Source organism: Astyanax mexicanus, chromosome 23, assembly GCF_023375975.1.
Source record: "Astyanax mexicanus isolate ESR-SI-001 chromosome 23, AstMex3_surface, whole genome shotgun sequence".
In the NCBI taxonomy this organism is placed as follows: Eukaryota; Metazoa; Chordata; class Actinopteri; order Characiformes; family Acestrorhamphidae; genus Astyanax; species Astyanax mexicanus.
The window spans coordinates 23,250,925-23,270,490 of NC_064430.1; the positions used below are offsets into that span (position 1 = coordinate 23,250,925).

Sequence of the window (19,566 nt, forward strand, 5' to 3'; positions counted from 1 at the left end):
AATGATCTTGCTGCCTCTACCCAAATTACACCTTTATGCAGATGATTCAATCTTATACTGCTCAGCAGATTCTGTTCACGCTGCACTAGACTTCAAAGTTTTTTCAACACTTCACAGACTTCTCCATATAAACCCAAGTTGGTTTTAAAGTTCATAACTATTAATACCCTGGCAGGATCGAACGAGTCAGTAAATATATATGTCAGCCTCTGGCTCAATGAAAAACTTTCTTTTAAATCTAATACTAACAAACTCGCCATTACGTGCAGAAAAAGCTCGGATTTTACTATTTTGTTTCTTATTATTTCTAATTTCTCATTAAACGTTTTCAATCCTTTTTATACTGTAAATCCTCGGCAACATTATAAATAAGGGTCACTCAATGTATTCCCGAGTAAAAATGAAGGTTGATTGATTGATTGAGATCACAATGCAATTACACTGATATAGTGGTTCTTTTATATATTACTGCTTTTCTTTCTCACCAAATACAAATATCAAGCTATAGAGGCTTAACAAAGCAAAAATGATAAACAGAATTGAAAATTTAAAACTGAAATAATGTTTGCTGAATCTAAATATGTTGAATCTTTTCAGATCACAACAATCTGACAAAGGATCTTGAGGGGAATCAGATGAACAACAAACTTGATGACAATTTAAAAAATCCTACTCATCTACAAATCTTATTTATTGTCTCTGCCGTACTGAACTTTATCCTGGTCATTGCAGTAACAGGTAGGCTGTATTTAATAAGAGGAGTGCAGAGGAAATACATACAGTTAATCTGTGTTTTTTACCCAGTGTTACTGTAAATTTTTTGTTTAATCTAGATAGTTAAGGATTCAGGGAGATTTTATTATCATTTTATGTAACATGTGGTACAAAAATTGAAAGTGGAAGGAAATTGAAATTTAAAATAAATAAAATAAATACCAAATAAAATAGAGAAAAAACAATAATAAAATAGATAGATCTCAAAAATGGGTGTTTGCTATAGAAGCATGAAGAGCCACTGCACTACTGCGCTCCGGCATCTTTAGTAGACTGCAATCTTCCATCAGATAACCTTGTTTTTACAAGCTTATTTTAATTTATCCAGAAAAGGCTATGTAAGATTGAGAATTAATTCATAGTGGTTCCTATAACAGAAAATAATAACCATTCGAACCCTCAAGGTCTGTATATGAGCCTGTTCCTTATTTCCTTAAACAGCATAAAATACACTTTCATAATTAATGCACAATAAATCACAGTGGATGCAAAAAACTTCATAGTGGGTCCTGAACAATTCATAGTTTCTACTGAATAATTCATAGGAGGTCCTGAAAATTTCATAGTGGATCCTGAATAATATGTAGTCGATGGTGAATCATTAATAGTGGTGAACTGAATTTTTTTTCATAGTTTATAGTGGATACTAAATATTTCAGGGAAGAACCTGAATAATTCATAGTGGATCCTAAATAATTCATAGTATATACTGAATAATATGTAGTAGATAGTGAATTTTCTATAGTGGGGACCTGAATATTCTATAGTGGATACTGAATTATTCAGGGGAGAACCTGAATAATTCACAGTGGATATTGAATCATTCAGGGTAGAACCTGAATAATTCATATAGGATCCTGAATATTTTATAACGGGTCTTAAATAGTTCATAGTATATCCTAAACATTTATAGTGAATCCTAAATAATAAAGTCGATAATGAATAATTCACAATGGATCCAAAGTAATTCGTAGCAGATACTGAATAGGTCATAGTAGATAATGAATAACTCATAGTGGATCCATCCTGAAAGACCAATATAGGGATGGATCAATTCAGTGTTTTTGTCTCCAGTCCAAAGTGAAAATATTATTTCATGTCTCATACCGAATCTGATGTCCAATCTGATTTTTTTCTTTCTAGAAATACTACAGGCATGCTGATAAGATGTGCTGCTAAACTAAAATAATATCACTCAGTACATTTTTATATGTTGAGATAATCTGTACTACAACATTTAGTTTAATAAAATGACCATTTATATTGTGTTTAAAATGTTTTAAACCTCTATATTTCAGGTATTACAGTTCAGTATTGTAAAAGGACTCAAAAGCCCCAGCCACAGCCGCCAGACTCTACGGCTAGATCATCTCCACACCATCAAGAGGCCAGTGGTGTACAGGTACGATACAGCACATTAACACAAGCTTCAGCTGTTTAATAAGCCTGGTTTAACTATATATATTATCAGCACTAAAACATGTCCCCTGTTAAAATCTGAGCATGCACTCTGTGCTGCTGATGCTATAGTGGAAAGTCCCCATGTCCCCTTGACCTAGAATCACGATGGCTCTGCTCACTATTGTTTCATATTTGATTCCATAAAGATCCAATAGTTCAAATATTTATTGACACCTTTTCTGATACATGCATTCAGCTACTTTTAAGTTGCTGCTACTTACATCTGACACATGAAAATTCTAATACGCATGTTGTCTAGAATAGGATCCTCTGGAGCAGATAATCATTAATCCATCAGCACCAGGCCTAAAGCCTCCCCCAGCACTGAGCTCTGGAGCAGTGGAACTGTTGCCTTATTTCTGAGTATTTAAGTTTTTTATGTATTTCGGTATTTCTGAGCATTTTAGTATTTGTTTTAGAAGTCAAAAATCCAACTGTATCACCCCCATAGGTCAATTACTCTAAAGGTCGGTAGTCTGTAGGACATGTTTCATGGTGTTTAGATGCTTTAAGTACTGTGCAATGTGTTGTTGTTAACTGGTATTGCTATAAATGGTAACCTGAGATAAAACGTGGGACAGTTTTTATTCTTTAGCAAACAGTTTTTTTAGAATTGAAATTGAATTTGAAATAGTGTACAATTATCTGAATGTCAATTAATTATAAATAATTATTATATGTTCTCTGGAAAAAACAGGTGTCCAGTTATTTAAGTCCATACAGCATTTTTAAACCAGAGTTTAACATCACATCACTTTTACTTTCATGTGTTTTCTTCATGAAAACTGTCATAATTTAATCAGGGAATGTAAATTATGTTATTTTTTGTAATTCTTTAATAATTTGATCAATTTTGCCGCTAACTTTCTGTCGTATTTCACTGGTTTTACAAAGTCTGGTGACATATTAACATTTTTTATTGGTTATGTAGCAGTAACATTGCACTGTTAATAAGATTTCCTCTTATTTTTAATGCTTTTATACTAATTTTGTGACTTTTTTGACATTTAACTACTACTTTAACATTATTGTTAATATTAATAAACTTCCATTGTAAAAGTTTTGTGGTAAGAAGGGAAAATGTGATTAATTGTGATAACTAATTTTAATATATGTTTTAAAGGAATTGACAGCTCTAGTATAAATGTACCCATTTAAAAAAATCATTAGCAAAAGTCTGTAAAGATTTGTCTGATTTCTCTAAACAATAGTGACTTACCAAAACAAAATAAATGTAATTAATATTGAAATAAAAATAATGTCATATATATATATATATATATATATATATATATATATATATATATATATATATATATTTTTATAATGTTAAGGTTTTAAGTATATTTTAACTATTATACTCTTAGTGTCTACATAAATAAATAATGACTTATTGGTGTCTTACCAGTTTTCCAAGTAGCTTTTTTGTCCTCCTATTTCCTCCATACTAAAGCTCTTGGTTACCAAATTAATTCAATTGCTTAGTTTTTTTCTAATTTTTACTTTTTGCATGGATTTAAACATAAAATAAAAAAATAAAATGTGTCTTGCATTGTTTATGTAGCTGTAAAATTCCGCATTAAAATAAGATTGTATTATAAAAAACTTACACAAGAAAACAACACAAACGTGTTTTACAAAACTTAATAAAACTGTAAAGACTTTTTTCTGCTATGATTTCTATTACTGTATGATATTATCTATAAAAAAAGGAGAATAAAATATTATTTAATACAATTTAAGTTTTTCTAGGGTGTGTAACAGTAAATGTTTCTAATTATGTCGTTCATGCAGACATCCACATTGAACCAGGAAAATATTTTTTGTATTCTTTTTCAGAAGCTGTACACAGTAATGCAACAGAACGGCCGCAGAAGTAGCACCTTCACTGTGGTGGAGTTTACTCAGCTTAGCTCTGTTCTGTAGGATCAACCACACATGTGGTCACTATACACATCAACTGCCAAACACACAAAGCAGAGAAACACTGCCTCTTTTTACAAAATTAATTAAAAAAACTCCACAGACATTAGTATTGCATTATTGTGTGCTGCTGTTAACTCCCAAAAAATAAGGCAGGAATTTCTAATAAATTATGTATTAAGAACACATGGACACCAAATCTGTTATCTAACACAAATATTCATTAATTTAAACAAGATGTTTAATATTCATTAATTTAATAAAGACACAACCTACAGTTATTCATGTATGTGAGCCATAACTTTTACTGACCACATCACAAGGAGGACTTTAGTGGAGTACAGTTGTAGAATAAACACCAGTAACAAACATAGGGACTTTTTCTCTTCCAAAAATTGGGGTTAAGCAGACTACTACAAACTGCAGGATTTAATTATGTGTATCTAATATTTGGAAGATACTGAGGATACGATGGTAAATAAGGTTAGTACTACGACAAATGGTGCTTTAATATCAGCACTAATGGAATAACCTGCAGCAGCACCAGATAAAAACACTTATAGAGGCCAGTGATCCGGCACTGTGAAATGATCGTAATTACCCTAATAGTGCGCACTGTAAAGTCCCTGTGAGACTGCAAGGCTGAAGATGAAACTTTTAAATTTTTATTTTACAGCAATGTAAATCAGAAATAGTTGTAGGGAAGCTATACTGTAAAACATGGATCCACCATATGCGTATATCTAGATGAATAACATAACTTAATGAAGTTATCTGGATCCACAACAACTGCAGCCATCATCTGAAAATATCTATTAGTTTGTTAAAGGCTTCTGTGGTCAGTACAAGCCACACTTCCTCTGTTGCTGTCTTCAGTAGAAAGACAGTACACACTTTGTAAAAAGTTTTCAGGTGGCAGCATGAAGAATTTACAGCTTCAGATATGTAAGTTTCCTGAGCAATTATTATTTTAAAACTGTTGTAGTAAAGGTGATCCTTTTATTTATTCAATTAGTCTTTCTTTGCAGATTTACTCATTTGCTCTCAAGCAATTCACGGTTTGAAAACTGTCCAAGTTGAATTTGGAGAAAATGTGATGGTACACTGTGACCATGTTGAAAGAAAAGGCAGCACAGATACATACTGGTATACACAGAGACAGTGCAGTGCCCCAAAGCTGATGTTACACATTCTTACTGATGGAGAACAAATTTCACCTTACTTCTACAACACCACTATGAAAGAGAAAGTTTCAGTACAAGTTAATCACTCTTTACTGATACACAACATCACAGAAGAAGATCTGGGGGATTACTACTGTGTAGCATCTGGAGCACTGAACTTCAGTACAGGAACAAGACTTTACAGAACTGGTGAGTGTCTTTAATCATGTTATCTACTCTGTTATTGAGTTACTGTTGCTCAACTGTGCTGTTATACTATATCTGTAGAATCATCTTCAGGACATGTAAATCCACATCACCACACCCCATGGCTGAGTCTGATTCTAGCATCTGCTGTTTTAAACTGCATCTTCATCGCAGCAATTGTTGGTAAGTGAACATCTCTGAGCATGTTGTTATTAGCCACAATCAATTTAAATAAAATCAAAGACTTTCCACATCCACTTTACCTACAAAGCAGTGTTGCAGCAAAATAATAAAACAAATATTTTTAACTGTGCACCAGCTCTGCTGATATGCCTCTGCAAAAGATCTTCAAACAGCCAAACTCCTGATTCTAATCTACAGCAACATGGACAACAACAGCAAGACCTCCTGAATTCAGAGGTAGGCATTTATTATACAATATGTACACAACCTCAACATATTTTGTTTACCTTAATATCTCTATTCTCTAATATCTCTTGTGTTTAGTTAGTGATAAGAACCCATTAATCAGAATTAGTCAGTGTATGTCTGGTAAATAAAATGCTGTTTTATTGTGTTTTATTTTTTTAAGGTCAGTGTATTTATATACTATTTTTTAAATAATTGTTTAATAATTCCACAAGTTTACTGCTTGTTAAAACATCACTGTTGTATTTATTTGTATATTTTTGTACTAATATGATATCAAAATTATGACGTAACAGTTTATCACAATTACAATATATAAGATGTCTATATAGATTCCATGGAAAAGCCTGAAACTTTAAAGCTTCAAAATCATGTTATACTACACAGGCTAAGGTAGTCCTAAACCAGACAATTTAGTTAAAAGTAAATCCAGTGTTAACCCTTCAGACCTGACTTATTTCCAATGATGGAAAAAAATGTAAGACTGCTGTTTTCTGTCTGTAATGTACAGAAAAGAGACTAATATTCTACCGTAAAATCTCTATAGCAAATAAATCCAATAAATTAAAATATTTACTAGTTTTTTTTCCATTGCATAGGAAGGCTGTGTTTAATATTTTATATTGACCTTTTTATTACACAAAGCATCCTTAAACAGTAAAAAAAAAAAAACATAATTAAAAAGTGTTCTAAAATACATTAATGTAGTTCACATTAATAGCTGTTACAGCACCCAAATGGCTCTAGTACTGTTACTGTTTTTCCAGTGTTTTTGCAGTGGATGGGACTAAACTCTTTCAATGGTTTATAAACATGTTCATTGGCTGGTTCATGGCCTATTCTTATTGACAACAGCTCTCAAAGAGTGTTCTGCACAACAAAACATTAAAAAATAAAGAAAATGCATAATGTCCATTGTAATGGGTGCAGGGTCTGAAAGGGTTAATGTGTATAGTGTTTTAAAGTAACTTGTAAACATGCAAACAGAACAGCTGTATAATTAGGGACCATATATACTAAATAAGCTATATCCACAACATAATATCCAGCTTCTCATTATTTTTCCAGTATGCTCAGGTTGAGTTTCTGACACTGACCAGAGGACCAGGGCAATGTTCTAGCACAACACCCACAGAAGAGAACATCAACCTCAATGGTAACCTGATACAGATAGGGTAGAATGCAAATTTCACTGGACTGTTTGAGTAATGCTGCTTTGTGTGCTGTGTATGTAGGGGTGATAGGAAAACTGAGGCATATAAACTTATTGCTGTACATTAATTTAGGTGAAAAAACATAATTTATGCTTTAGATGTGCCTTATTTATATTTAAAATATTAACACCACACATCATATTTCATCATATACCATAAACCCAAACCCAGACTGTATATGATATGTGGGCATGTAATTGAAAACTATAAAAATTCTTCCCAGATAAATTTGTATGTAAAATATTTAGTTTTCCACTGGAGTTACAGTGCTAACGTATCTAATAAGGTGGAGGTGTTTATGCATGTAACACACTTTTTTTTTCAAACTCATTGAGTTCTTAAGTAATCTTAAATTCTGTTGATGTTTTTTTAAAACTGTATAACTCTTTTTTAATCTACAGTATGAACATGAAAGCAACCCAGAGAATGAGTGTTTTAGTGCATGTTGCTCACTTTGTAATATGTGTATGTATTATATTCCACGTTTGTTGATATTGTGGCACTCTACCATAAATAAATCATAATGCCTGAATTTTGACTTAATCTTTGTTTCAGTACGTCAAAAAGATCATGTATCGTCAGAATATTCTTTGTTTTTCAGTCTGTTCTAACCAGACATTTGTGCTATTTTCTCACTAGCCCAGTCAGGTTAACCACAAACTGTCCTTGCCTGGCCTAGTCTGCGATCAGCAACAAGTTTTAATGAATAGTTTACCCTGTTCATTTGATTATAGCACCACCACATGGAGTAATGAAGCAGTTACTGCAGTAAGACTAAATGAAGGACAAAATTAGAGTGAATACATTTAAATAAAAATATAATATAGAGCAATATTGATGTTTTGTCCAAATCCTAGTCTGGAGCCCTAGTGTGCATTTTAATTATATTAAATTATCATTATATTATTGGCTAAAACTGTCTCAAAATTACAATGACATGGTTTATCACAGTTATTTTCTAAACAATATATCGGATGTCTATACAGGGTCCACGGAAAAGCCTAGAGCTTTAAAATTGTGTTTTACAACACAGGCTAAGATAGTCCTAAACCAGGCAGTTTAGTTAAAATTAAATGCAGTGTTAATGGTTATAATGTGTTAAAGTAATTTAGTAAAAATGTAAACAGAACAGATTTATATAATAAGATAATTATTTGTAACCAGAAGTGCTTTTCTGTTCTCCCATCTGCTCTGAGGGAGAAGAGGGTGAGTAGGATCCATTCTGGTCAATGAGTTTGTTAGGAGATACCATTAATGTGATTGATATGATATGTTGAATTTATTGAAAGCAGTGTGCAAGTGTTTATGTAAACACAAACATGCACACACCCACAATAAAGTAGTTTGTCATGATAAATCCTGGGTAATTTATCATCCATTAAAAATAGATATTGTGACAGACCTGTTAATTGCAATACATGTGATTGCAGTCCACATGCATCAGTGGTGAGTTGTTAGATAAAGTCAAATCTGTTTGTTTTTTTTTTGTTTTTGTTTTTTGACACTGTATGTCAGTACGATAATCCATAAGCAAAACAGCACCCCATAAAATAAAAGCATTCGCTACTGTCTGTTTTAATAGGTGACAAAACACCATGCCATGTCAGAAATCACTCTTTGTTTTTTAATGTTTCCTCTAGACCTTTGTACTATTTTCTCAGTAGCCCAGTCTGGTTAGCCACAAGCTTTCCGTGCTTCGCCTACCTTGCATTCAGCAGCAAGCGCTACTGCTAAGGCCTGGGTGTCCAGTGTAGCTAAAAAAACGCACAAATATGGTTAGCAAACATTTACTTCCAGCGTATTCTAAACCAACGTCTATGAACAAATGGTCATACTGCAGCTAAACAGGTTCCTCTACTGTCAACAAAGTGTCAACAACCTGTGTCTAAAGTAATGATTCATAACTTTTTTAACATGAAAATATGGTGTTTACACTAATAAAACTTGTTTTTATATATATATATATATATATATATATATATATATATATATATATATATATATATATATATATATATATATATATATATATTGTTGTAGAAATGAAAAATGAAAGGTGGGCTACCCCCCACCTCTCGTCCGGGGTACAACTCCCCAGCGTGTTCGTTTGATAGAGAGAGTCAGACAGTGGAGTGAAGTTGAAAGCAAAGCAAGTATTTATTACTGAATTCAGGAGAACTTAGTACAAACAGACAGTTTTACAGCCATCTCAGTACAAGTTCTGACCCCCTCTGATCTGACTCCATGTTTTATACCCCAAATGACGTAAGCCTGTTGATGAGGCGTTGCTAACGATTAGCTCATGTTAATATGCATAATTTCACGTGTTAGTACTCAAGTTTCACGTGTCTGACCGGACCACTAATGTTTGGCCTTGACTGTGTTCTTCCAGGATGGAACATCGTGGCACTATCTGTGTGAGTGTGCGTCACCCCCCTCTTTGAAGAAGAGGTTTTAGGGAGGCACTTGCTCACCAAGGCCGCTTTGAACTAAGGCCTCTTCTGTAGCAATTTAGCCCCGTACCAGTCGAATTGATGACCGTTAGTTAGGGTCATGCAGTAAACAAAAAATAGTTCAAGCCTGAGCTACATCTCATATGTTATATGTTAATGTGTTAGTAAATGTATCATGTGGGTTAATTTGTCATATAATAGAGTCTGTGTTAGTCACATGCCTGATCAAACAATGTTTATCTATATGTGTAAATAATATATATTGTGAGTATTGGTTAATCTTTTATATAAATGCGTGTAAAATACACTGTGAGTAATAAAATGATCAAATATAGTGTGAGTATTGGTTATGCATATAAAATACAAGGTTTCACACAATGATTATGTAATTACAGATACTAAGATAAGTAATCATAATTGAAAGATATTTGTCAATACACTCAAGGTAAAATAAACAGTTACTCTTCAATTCTCCCTTTTGACGTATCAACCAGATACGTCAACACATCGTAATTCCTCCAAATATGTATATTCACATATGTTCAACCCTTGATCAACATGTGAGTGAACATTTTACTAACGGTGGGAGCGAAAACCTGTTCTGGCAGCCTTCCAACCAATTTTTGACAGGAAAAATTCTCCCACGGTCCCTCTGCCACCAGGCGACCAATAATTCAAACTCTATCAAAGGAGGAAGTGACATCATTGCCTTAAAGTCATCCCCAAGACTGGTTGGTTTCCAACATTTCCTCTTGCTCTTCCTCACACTCCAGTATAGGCCGATCCCCCCCATTATTGTCTATTGTGTTTGTGGCCTCGTCGGTGTCGATGGTCGGTTTATCTGTAACTCTAACTTTAATCCATCCGACAGGGTCGTTACCATGTACATCCACCCCGACCCCTATGAAAAATGCCGAAGATTTTTCCCCATTAGGATCGGATTGCCACTCTAATGCAATGGTTATTAGATTATTTATCGCACCATTATCCCTTTGTATGTTAAGTTTATTTAATTTCTCCCGCTCACGAGTCGCCCAGCTTTCGCTTGGATCCCAATTGACATGTGTCGACCTAATTACGTGTTCCCACTTGTTACAAGGTCTGGCTTTATAAGCTGCTTGGTCGGTGTTATGGGTGATATTCATGAAGCTGCAGGGAACATGTCCATGACAATTTTTTTTTTTTTTTTTTTTTAAATCAGTACTCAATTCACCAAAACTCTGATATTGTGTGTAAAGCAAATAGGTAGTACTGTATGGATCAATTGTTCATATAAAATTATTTTTATATAAATTAAATAAAAAATATATGGAAATTCTCATTACCGTTATGTGTCCGTACGCCTTCTTTCTAATTTTAAGTTAAACCATATTAAAAGTACTAAGCATATCGAATCAATAAAATAGATTAAAGTCATTTAAATATCAACATTTATACATAATATAAATATTTTTTGTGTTGAACAAAAAATGTACTTGATTTTAAACAAAATAACTGTGTCCGAACAATTTTTCTCATTACCGTTTCATGATTTTACCCCCCTAAAAAAATTACACTGTGCCTTTAAATTGATCAGCTATCCCATGATGCATTACTTCAGAGACAAGCTTCAAAATGGAGATAAGGTCAGTTGGTCACTATTCTCTCCCTTTGAGAAATCTGTGTTAATATTGCTAAAACTGTCCTCAGTTACACTGTGTATTATCATTACCGTTATGGTTTAATACTCATTACTTTTTAAAAATATAAAAATAAATTATTTCATGAATATTATCACAATATAAGGCTTTTACAGCTGGCAAAGTTATAGGTTGTTAGCATATTAGCATTTTAAGTTATTTGTGAAATTAGCTAAGAGCATCTCATTACCGTTTAATTGTGTTCTCATTACCGTTATGGATCTAAAATGTTAATTGTTTTCAATGTTTCACATCTTATCATAACTTTTCTTCATTTTACTATAGTATACCCCTCACCTGTTGTCCACATGAGTTTTTGATCAAACATATTCTAAAATAATTTCCATTAATTAAAAAAAATTAAAAGATATTTTACAAATGTTGTATCGGTAATGAGAGTTGCTTAACTATAAATAAATAAATAAAAAAGATCAAAGTAATTGTCAAGGACTGTGCTGTTAAGTTGATGGGATTTGTTGTGGAAATACGAAATCAAAAAATGTTTTGAACCGTTGATCTAGCGTCGTCATTTACTGTAACGGTAATGATAATTATTCTGGATCATATAAGATTCAAATGATAATAAAATTCTATTTAAAAAAAAAAATATGAAAAAATAAACAATATAGGAAAATACACATTCTATTTTAGCTTCTCAACTTGGAAAAAATGCTGCAATGAGGTGAAAAACTTTTTCATGTTAATGTGAAGGTCTTCGTGAGAATCACCCTTATGGTTACACTTAAGATTATCATCACGGGACCAACACAAGTCCACCGCTTCCCCCTTGGACCCCTGCTTACCACAAGTAACCATGTCGCATAAGTTCACTGTCCATGCGATCGTCTCACCCCAATAATAGTCTAATTCTATACCTCCCCAGCGCCTGATGCATTTTGAGTTAGGCTGATTGATGGTTGATCGTTTGGTTCTATTAAGCCGTGTGGGCTGGTCTTTAGCTGTTGCGTTTGTCGGGTGTACGGTTGCTGATGTGTTTACAATTGTTCCCTCTACCGTTGTTAGTTGTTCTTGTCAGTGTTATTATCATTATACCCATGAGGGCAACTGTTATTATTATCTGGAGCCATATTGGAATAACCAGAGGAAATGCTGGTCCGTTATAGTTTCCGTACTTTGACCTGTCCCACTCCCTTTTTCCGTACCAAGCCATTATTAAACCATAAATGTGTTTTCCCTGTAAGTTTCCCACTATTTAGTAAACTCGTTATCTATAGCTCTATATGTGTAAGTGTTAAGGTTACAGAGTGTATAATTTTTTTTTTTTTTTACAATTTCGTTTTTTCAAGAGTCTTTCGGCCACCTGTAAAGGAAAGCAATGTTCAGTACAACCTGTAAAGAAAAAATAATGTGTTTCCCCCCTAATTTAGCAAATCACAGTTTATAACCCTATATATGTAAATGTTAAAGTTGCAATGCGTGTAGTTCTCTTCTTCTTTCTTCTAGCTTCAGGATTCTGAAGGCAGACTACCTCAGCCCCACGTACGAAGAGCTTTATTCTGGCTCTTGATGTCTGCAATATCAGTGAATGAAAAGTATGAGTTGGTGTGTGATAAGACTATGTGTGTTTCTAATGAGATGTGTTAAGGGTCTCTGTATGTAGTGTACTTTGACGCAATCGAAACGTTGTTGAATGAGTCACTCCCTCAATTCCTCTACTTGGTCACAGCCAGGCTGTGTGCTGCTGCTGCTGCGCTCTGAGAAATCTTTTCTCTGCTGTGTCCAGGCCAGGCCCGTGCTGCGGGGGCTCTGCTGCCCCTCCTTCCTGCTGCTGCTGCTGCTGCAGGGTCAGACTTCTCAGACTTCTCATCTCCTCCTGCTGCTCTGTGAGCGATCTCTGTTGCTGCACAGCTGTAGAACCCTCGCCTATCAGTTGATCTGCGTACGTTGTTCGCTCAGTCACCTGGAAAGGCCCAATCCAGCCATGCTCATTCCCCTTTCGTGCGTAATGGCGGAGGAACCCTCACTCTGTGTCTGGACTGGTCCACCTTTGCACCACGTTCTCCTTCTCCCCCTGTGTAAACAGATCTGAAACGAGACTTTTGTATTCATTATAATCATGTTTAAGGTTCTCTATGCATTTTGGAAGTCTTTCAAGGGGTCCTCCGTGTCTCCTTCCTGCAAGTTAAAATACATGGTTAAAATACATTTATCACACTTAACTTGAACTCTAATTTCCCCTTGGAAGTTAATTATTTCACATTTAAATTTTGTCTGTGCACAGATTTCAGCCCAATTTTTGTTTTCTTACCTTCTTCAGTTGTCCTGATTTTCAGTTATACTCAATCATGATCTTTACTGTCAAAAGTGCTTTAAATCCCTAACATTTAGTCATTTCTTTAAATCCCTAACTTTTAGGAATTTTCAATTTTAAATTGCAACATTTAATTATCATCACCATTAATTACTTGCTTTTACCTTCCTTTTGTTCACATCCCTTTCCCTTTTAGTGTAACTGCTTCCCTGTGGCTCTGTTATATCCATATTAGCTCTTACAAACACTACTAATGTTCACCACCCAGTTTACCACTAGACACACACTATTTCTCGTGCAGCACACACTCACAAACTCAAACACTTCCACTCTCACAAACACTACCAAAACACAACTCAACTCCGCAGTATCATCGTACAGACCATATTTTACTGCTTCACAGCCCAAAGCTGTTGCTTTAAATGCACCTGCTGTTAAACCTCCCACTGAATGCTTCCTGCATATCTTCTTATATTGTATTGATAATACTATATAGATAATAAATAAGGAACAAACATTTGGAAATATATCTGAATCATGTTTATTATTATTGCTCCATGCAAAGTTTTAATGATCAGCTGCACTATTCTCCCATTCATCTCCACACTGATTGATAGAATATCAGGGCCCAAAGTTTTAAATTCTGCACAAACTACACATAATGTGGCTTCTGTCTCAGGAATGGTTCCATATTGATGTATTGGGCTTTCTTGGGTTACTTTTGCTTGGACTTCAGGATTACTGTTTGTGGCTATATTATTTTACCTGCCACTTTGTTTTCTGCAGTGTGCTATTTTACTAAGAAATTATGTTTCTGACTTTATTCAGTTCCCAAGATTTTTATAAAGCCTTGATTTCTAGATTTAGTTGATTTTATTTAGTGCTTTAAGAATTGGGATAAGTGGAACGTGATTATTTTTCTCTGTATCAATCGTTCCATACAGACAATAATATTAGCAATATCAATAAACAATTTTATGCTTTGCTTTGTTCTTGTTATTATAGCAAATAAATCCAAACAATGCTTTTCATTTACTGATCAATATGTATTTATGCATATACAATGCCAAAAGCAGATTGCTTTTCACAATTATCAACAATACATCTATTTCCTTAAACAATTTATCAAGCCTCACACATTGTTTTTCTTGTTCAAAAAATGGCTTACATGTTGAATAGTGAAAGTTTAATTTTGTGTCTACATTTCATATTTTAAAGTTAGGATTGAGTTTGTCTTAAAAGCTAAAACTTTTACAATATTGTTGAAAGTAATTGCTCATCTGCATAGTGGTTGTTTTAAAACCAAACTTTAAAAGATAAACAAGCTAAAAGTTTGAAAAATGCTCTATATTTATAAAATAATGATTGGTCAAAAATTTTAGTAATAGTGGTGAGGGATAAAAAGGTAATAGGTTTAAAAAGATAAAAAGTATAAAATAATTATTGGGCAAATAATGGTGGTAATAATGATCATCTATTCACATCTCCCCCTTTTTCAGAAACAGAATTTCTGTTTCAGAGAACTTAACGCAAAATTGCTTCACCCTCTTACTGTCCATTGGGCTGGTCTACCCTGCCCAGGCCTCCACTGACCCACACCCTATCACTTCATTCATCCACTCACTCTCCCCCTGGGCTGCGCGTCCCCTCCACGATGTTTTCTCCGTTTTCTTTTAAAATGCATGTGGTGGTCAGATCGAGACTGTGCCTGCCTTAGGTTGTCCCGTTATAGTACGTTGGGATCTTACCCGTCTTTGGCTAACCAGCCTATCCCACTGAACCACACACAGCGTAGCAGCACTGTTTTATCAACATTCAGTGCTGTAGTGTTCCTGCAGGGCATGGTTAGGGAGCGCAAACCCCAGGTATGTCGCACTGTCATAAACTCACACTCTGGTGTTTACCGTGAAAGCCTGTGCAAGGCACCAAGTACCCATGGTTTATTATTCGTTATGATTGTATACATATTTTATTTATTACCATCATTATCACCTTGTCTCTTCCACTGAATTTAGCTTAAATTATTTGCTGTGACGACACTGCTCTGGACTAGACCCAAAAGAGTGCATGTCAATGAATAATTATTCAGATTTGGCATCTGTACCTTAAAGGTGTATCACAAGGTTAAATTTTGGTCCAGTTTTATTTAATATATATATACATAAATTATAGTGCTGGCTCTGCTTCTCAGATTGCAAACCTTACCATTATGCAGATGAAACAAGTTTATATTGCTTAGCTGATTTTGTTCATGCTACAGCCAGAAAATTATGGATTTGTTTTATAGGTGGCATTGTATAAGCATGAAAACTAAATTTATGCTGTTTTCCAGATCTCGTTTTAGTCTAATTTAATACTATACAGAAAGAAAGTAAAGCAAGTTCGGCATTGCAGAAAGTAAAGCACATTGAAAGCAAAATAGAAAGCTCATTTTTTCAATACATTTGATTATGTCTCCTTATCAGAAAAATACCAAATTCCCTGTAGCTTGAAATAGATGCAACACTGCGTTTCCTTAAAAAAAATAATAATAATAATAAAAATAAGGTCCGTCCTCACTGTTTACTGAAATCTACTATCGCTCTTAAGATAATCAAAACATTAGCATAGACGGATATACATGAGAGCATAGAGAAATTAGATATTACATCTGTCTTATATAAGTCTCATTCAGCTAGGACTGAACTGAGATCAGTCTGAATAAGAAACGAATAGTAAGATAACCAACTAAATCACCTGATAGAAAAAGCTGTGTTTGGAATGGCTCACTCATTAACTCATTCACTATTCACTATGTAGCATTTTCTATTTATTGAACTGGTTATTTAAGAATCAAACAAGAAACCATATTTATTTGTCCTGCTCTGAGGACAGCTGACACAACAGTACTGCATGGCATAGTATATTTTGGAATTTCTAGCATACATCTTCTGTACAATATTATTATAATATAATGTAATTAATAGTGAACTATATGGGGAAAAATGTACTGCTGAGTTTCGACAAAGCATTGTAAAATTGGCCAATCCAAATTGCTTAGTATTTCTGCAATAGGAAACGATTCCGACACTGCCACACACCTTTATTATTTTCATTATTAGATTTGCTTATATAATATAGAGTTAGACATATGTCCCTGTTAGGTTAGGGCCCCCAAGATATAGTCCAATACCCAAAATTAAGCTAATTATTTTCCTCAATTCTGACTCCCCTTTTTCTTTTTTCTTTTTATTTTGTATTTGTGTTGCTAACCAACCCCATAATCCCTTTATTAAATTCTCTAAATTCTCTAATGATCTATCCAGTCACATACCTTCTCTGACATTATTCAACAACTTAATTATTTATATTAACACTTCCCCAACCTTGCTTACATTAAAGTACACTGTACTCATGATTGGGTATTCACATTTTCACAAGTCCATTTTAGAACTGTCTGGTAACGTATGCATATTTATATTACATTATATTTCTATTTCACATTAGTCACTGTCATAATAGATGTCATTGCACTTTACTCTGTTAATTATTTAATTATTTATGACCATTAGTAACATCTACTGCACTACTCCGTTTACAGATAGATCTTTACCTTGTATAGTTAGGTTTCTCATATCCTTATATTTTCTTATATATATATATCTATCTATCTATACAAAAGCCTTTTCCCCTGTTCACCTCTGTCCCCCATTTTCACAGTGTATTACTCTATTTCCCTACTGAACTGATGTTCTATTTTCTATGATATCTCACAAGTGTTAATTCACAAATAACCAACTTCTCAGTCTAAAACCAAGAAGCTGAACCAACCCCACCTACTTCACCTTGGACTCCTCCCCTGCAGTGGGACTCATCCATTCCTATTTCGTTGACACACAAGAGTTCGTACACTCAACCAATCACACCACTCACAGAAGCCCCGCTCATACACAGTTTCACACACACTCCAACACATACGCACACACTTCTGTCTTACACACACTGTCTAATTCGCTGCCATACACTTTCTCAGTCACTGCTCACCCACACATTCTTTCTCTCCGCCACACAAGATACACACGTCTGTGTCTCTCTCAGGAAAACTGGACACGCACACGTTCACACTCACAGGTACACTTTTAATCCCTGTAACAGACACTCGTAGACCCTTTTCTTTTCCTCTCTGTCAGTCGCACATACACAATCACAAAGTCAGACACACCCAGTCCCTGGAATAAGCACACATACACACGCATACTCTCTCACACTTATTGGCCACAGACTCACTTCCCTCAAACTTATAGTTTATACTGCTATGTATATCCTTTTTCATTTGTTTTCTTTTACCCCAGACAAGACACGAATAAGCCATGCACACAAGCAGTGGGTCGCTGCCCACCCGCGAGATGCCGTTCCCGGTCCTCCTTCGACTATACCTAAGGACCCCCGTTCACACTTTTAAGCTACTCATTTATTTTAAACTAACACTCACGCGCTAATGAAGGCTTTCCATATGGTCCCAGTCACGCTTCTTAAAGCCCGCAACTTTCAACATGAAACGGCCAATATATTAACCAGATCTTTTGTCAATTATTTCTATCTGTATTAATAACAAATCATTAATCTATGGGAATACAGCCCCCTGCCTGGCAAGGCACACCTGTTATCCAATGCTAGAATTGTCATCATTTACATCTGCATTAAGAACAAATCCTTACAACCACCGTATCATACCAGAACTATTATTTATACAACTAGTAGAAGTTCATAATAGTTACGGCCCCTACTAATAATACCAAATGTCTAGAGCAGCAACAGTATCTGCTTATATTATTATTATTATTATTATTATATATTTGTATTTATTCATTTATTGACGTTTTATTATATTTTATTTTATTTGTTTTTTATTTGTTTTTGTTATTTTCTGAACCGCATGTATGTACTTTTTATGATATTTTATTTTATTTGTTTTTTATTTGTTTTTGTTATTTTCTGAACCAATTCACGAGCGGATCAATCTCGAGGTAGGCTTACACCTGGCCATTATCCGAACATCTCGTCAGAAGCCGGGGGGACACGCCAGCGTCCAATCCTTAAAACCTGAGGAGGCCCAGCCTCGACTCTAAAACCCGAGGAGGCCCAGCCTCTACTCTAAAACCCAAGGAGGCCCAGCCTCTACCTGAGGAGGCCCAGCCTCTACTCCAAAACCCGAGGAGGCCCAGCCTCTACTCTAAAACCCAAGGAGGCCCAGCCTCTACCTGAGGAGGCCCAGCCTCTACTCCAAAACCCGAGGAGGCCCAGCCTCTACTCTTTTTAAAATACCTTGGTATGCTTCCTGCTCTCCTCCGGACAGCAGCCAGAGCGCCGCTCCACTCAAATTTGAAATAGCCAATATGCAGAATTTGATTAAACAGGCTCTGCTTACCTGGTTTGTTAAGTTCGGCCGTGAGTGGATCAGTGCCGGATGCTGTCCTTCGTCAGACTCGTTCAGAGGCCGGGGTCACCAAATTGTTGTAGAAATGAAAAATGAAAGGTGGGCTACCCCCCACCTCTCGTCCGGGGTACAACTCCCCAGCGTGTTCGTTTGATAGAGAGAGTCAGACAGTGGAGTGAAGTTGAAAGCAAAGCAAGTATTTATTACTGAATTCAGGAGAACTTAGTACAAACAGACAGTTTTACAGCCATCTCAGTACAAGTTCTGACCCCCTCTGATCTGACTCCATGTTTTATACCCCAAATGACGTAAGCCTGTTGATGAGGCGTTGCTAACGATTAGCTCATGTTAATATGCATAATTTCACGTGTTAGTACTCAAGTTTCACGTGTCTGACCGGACCACTAATGTTTGGCCTTGACTGTGTTCTTCCAGGATGGAACATCGTGGCACTATCTGTGTGAGTGTGCGTCACCCCCCTCTTTGAAGAAGAGGTTTTAGGGAGGCACTTGCTCACCAAGGCCGCTTTGAACTAAGGCCTCTTCTGTAGCAATTTAGCCCCGTACCAGTCGAAT

At 35.1% G+C, this 19,566-nt stretch overlaps 2 protein-coding genes across 3 annotated transcripts in view; both read left to right on the forward strand.

Moving 5' to 3' along the window:
* The window catches only part of LOC103045084 (uncharacterized), a 40,369-nt gene extending 35,711 nt beyond the window's left edge, over positions 1-4,658 (forward strand). Inside the window, exon 5 of the mRNA XM_049471333.1 lies at positions 4,075-4,658. Within this exon, the coding sequence (XP_049327290.1) occupies positions 4,075-4,161 (87 nt within the window). The 3' untranslated portion in view covers positions 4,162-4,658. The remainder of the gene's footprint in view (positions 1-4,074) is intronic.
* LOC111189606 (CD276 antigen homolog) overlaps positions 1-19,566 on the forward strand; it is a 223,566-nt gene that overhangs the window by 152,542 nt on the left and 51,458 nt on the right. The gene's annotated exons all lie outside the window — the stretch shown is intronic.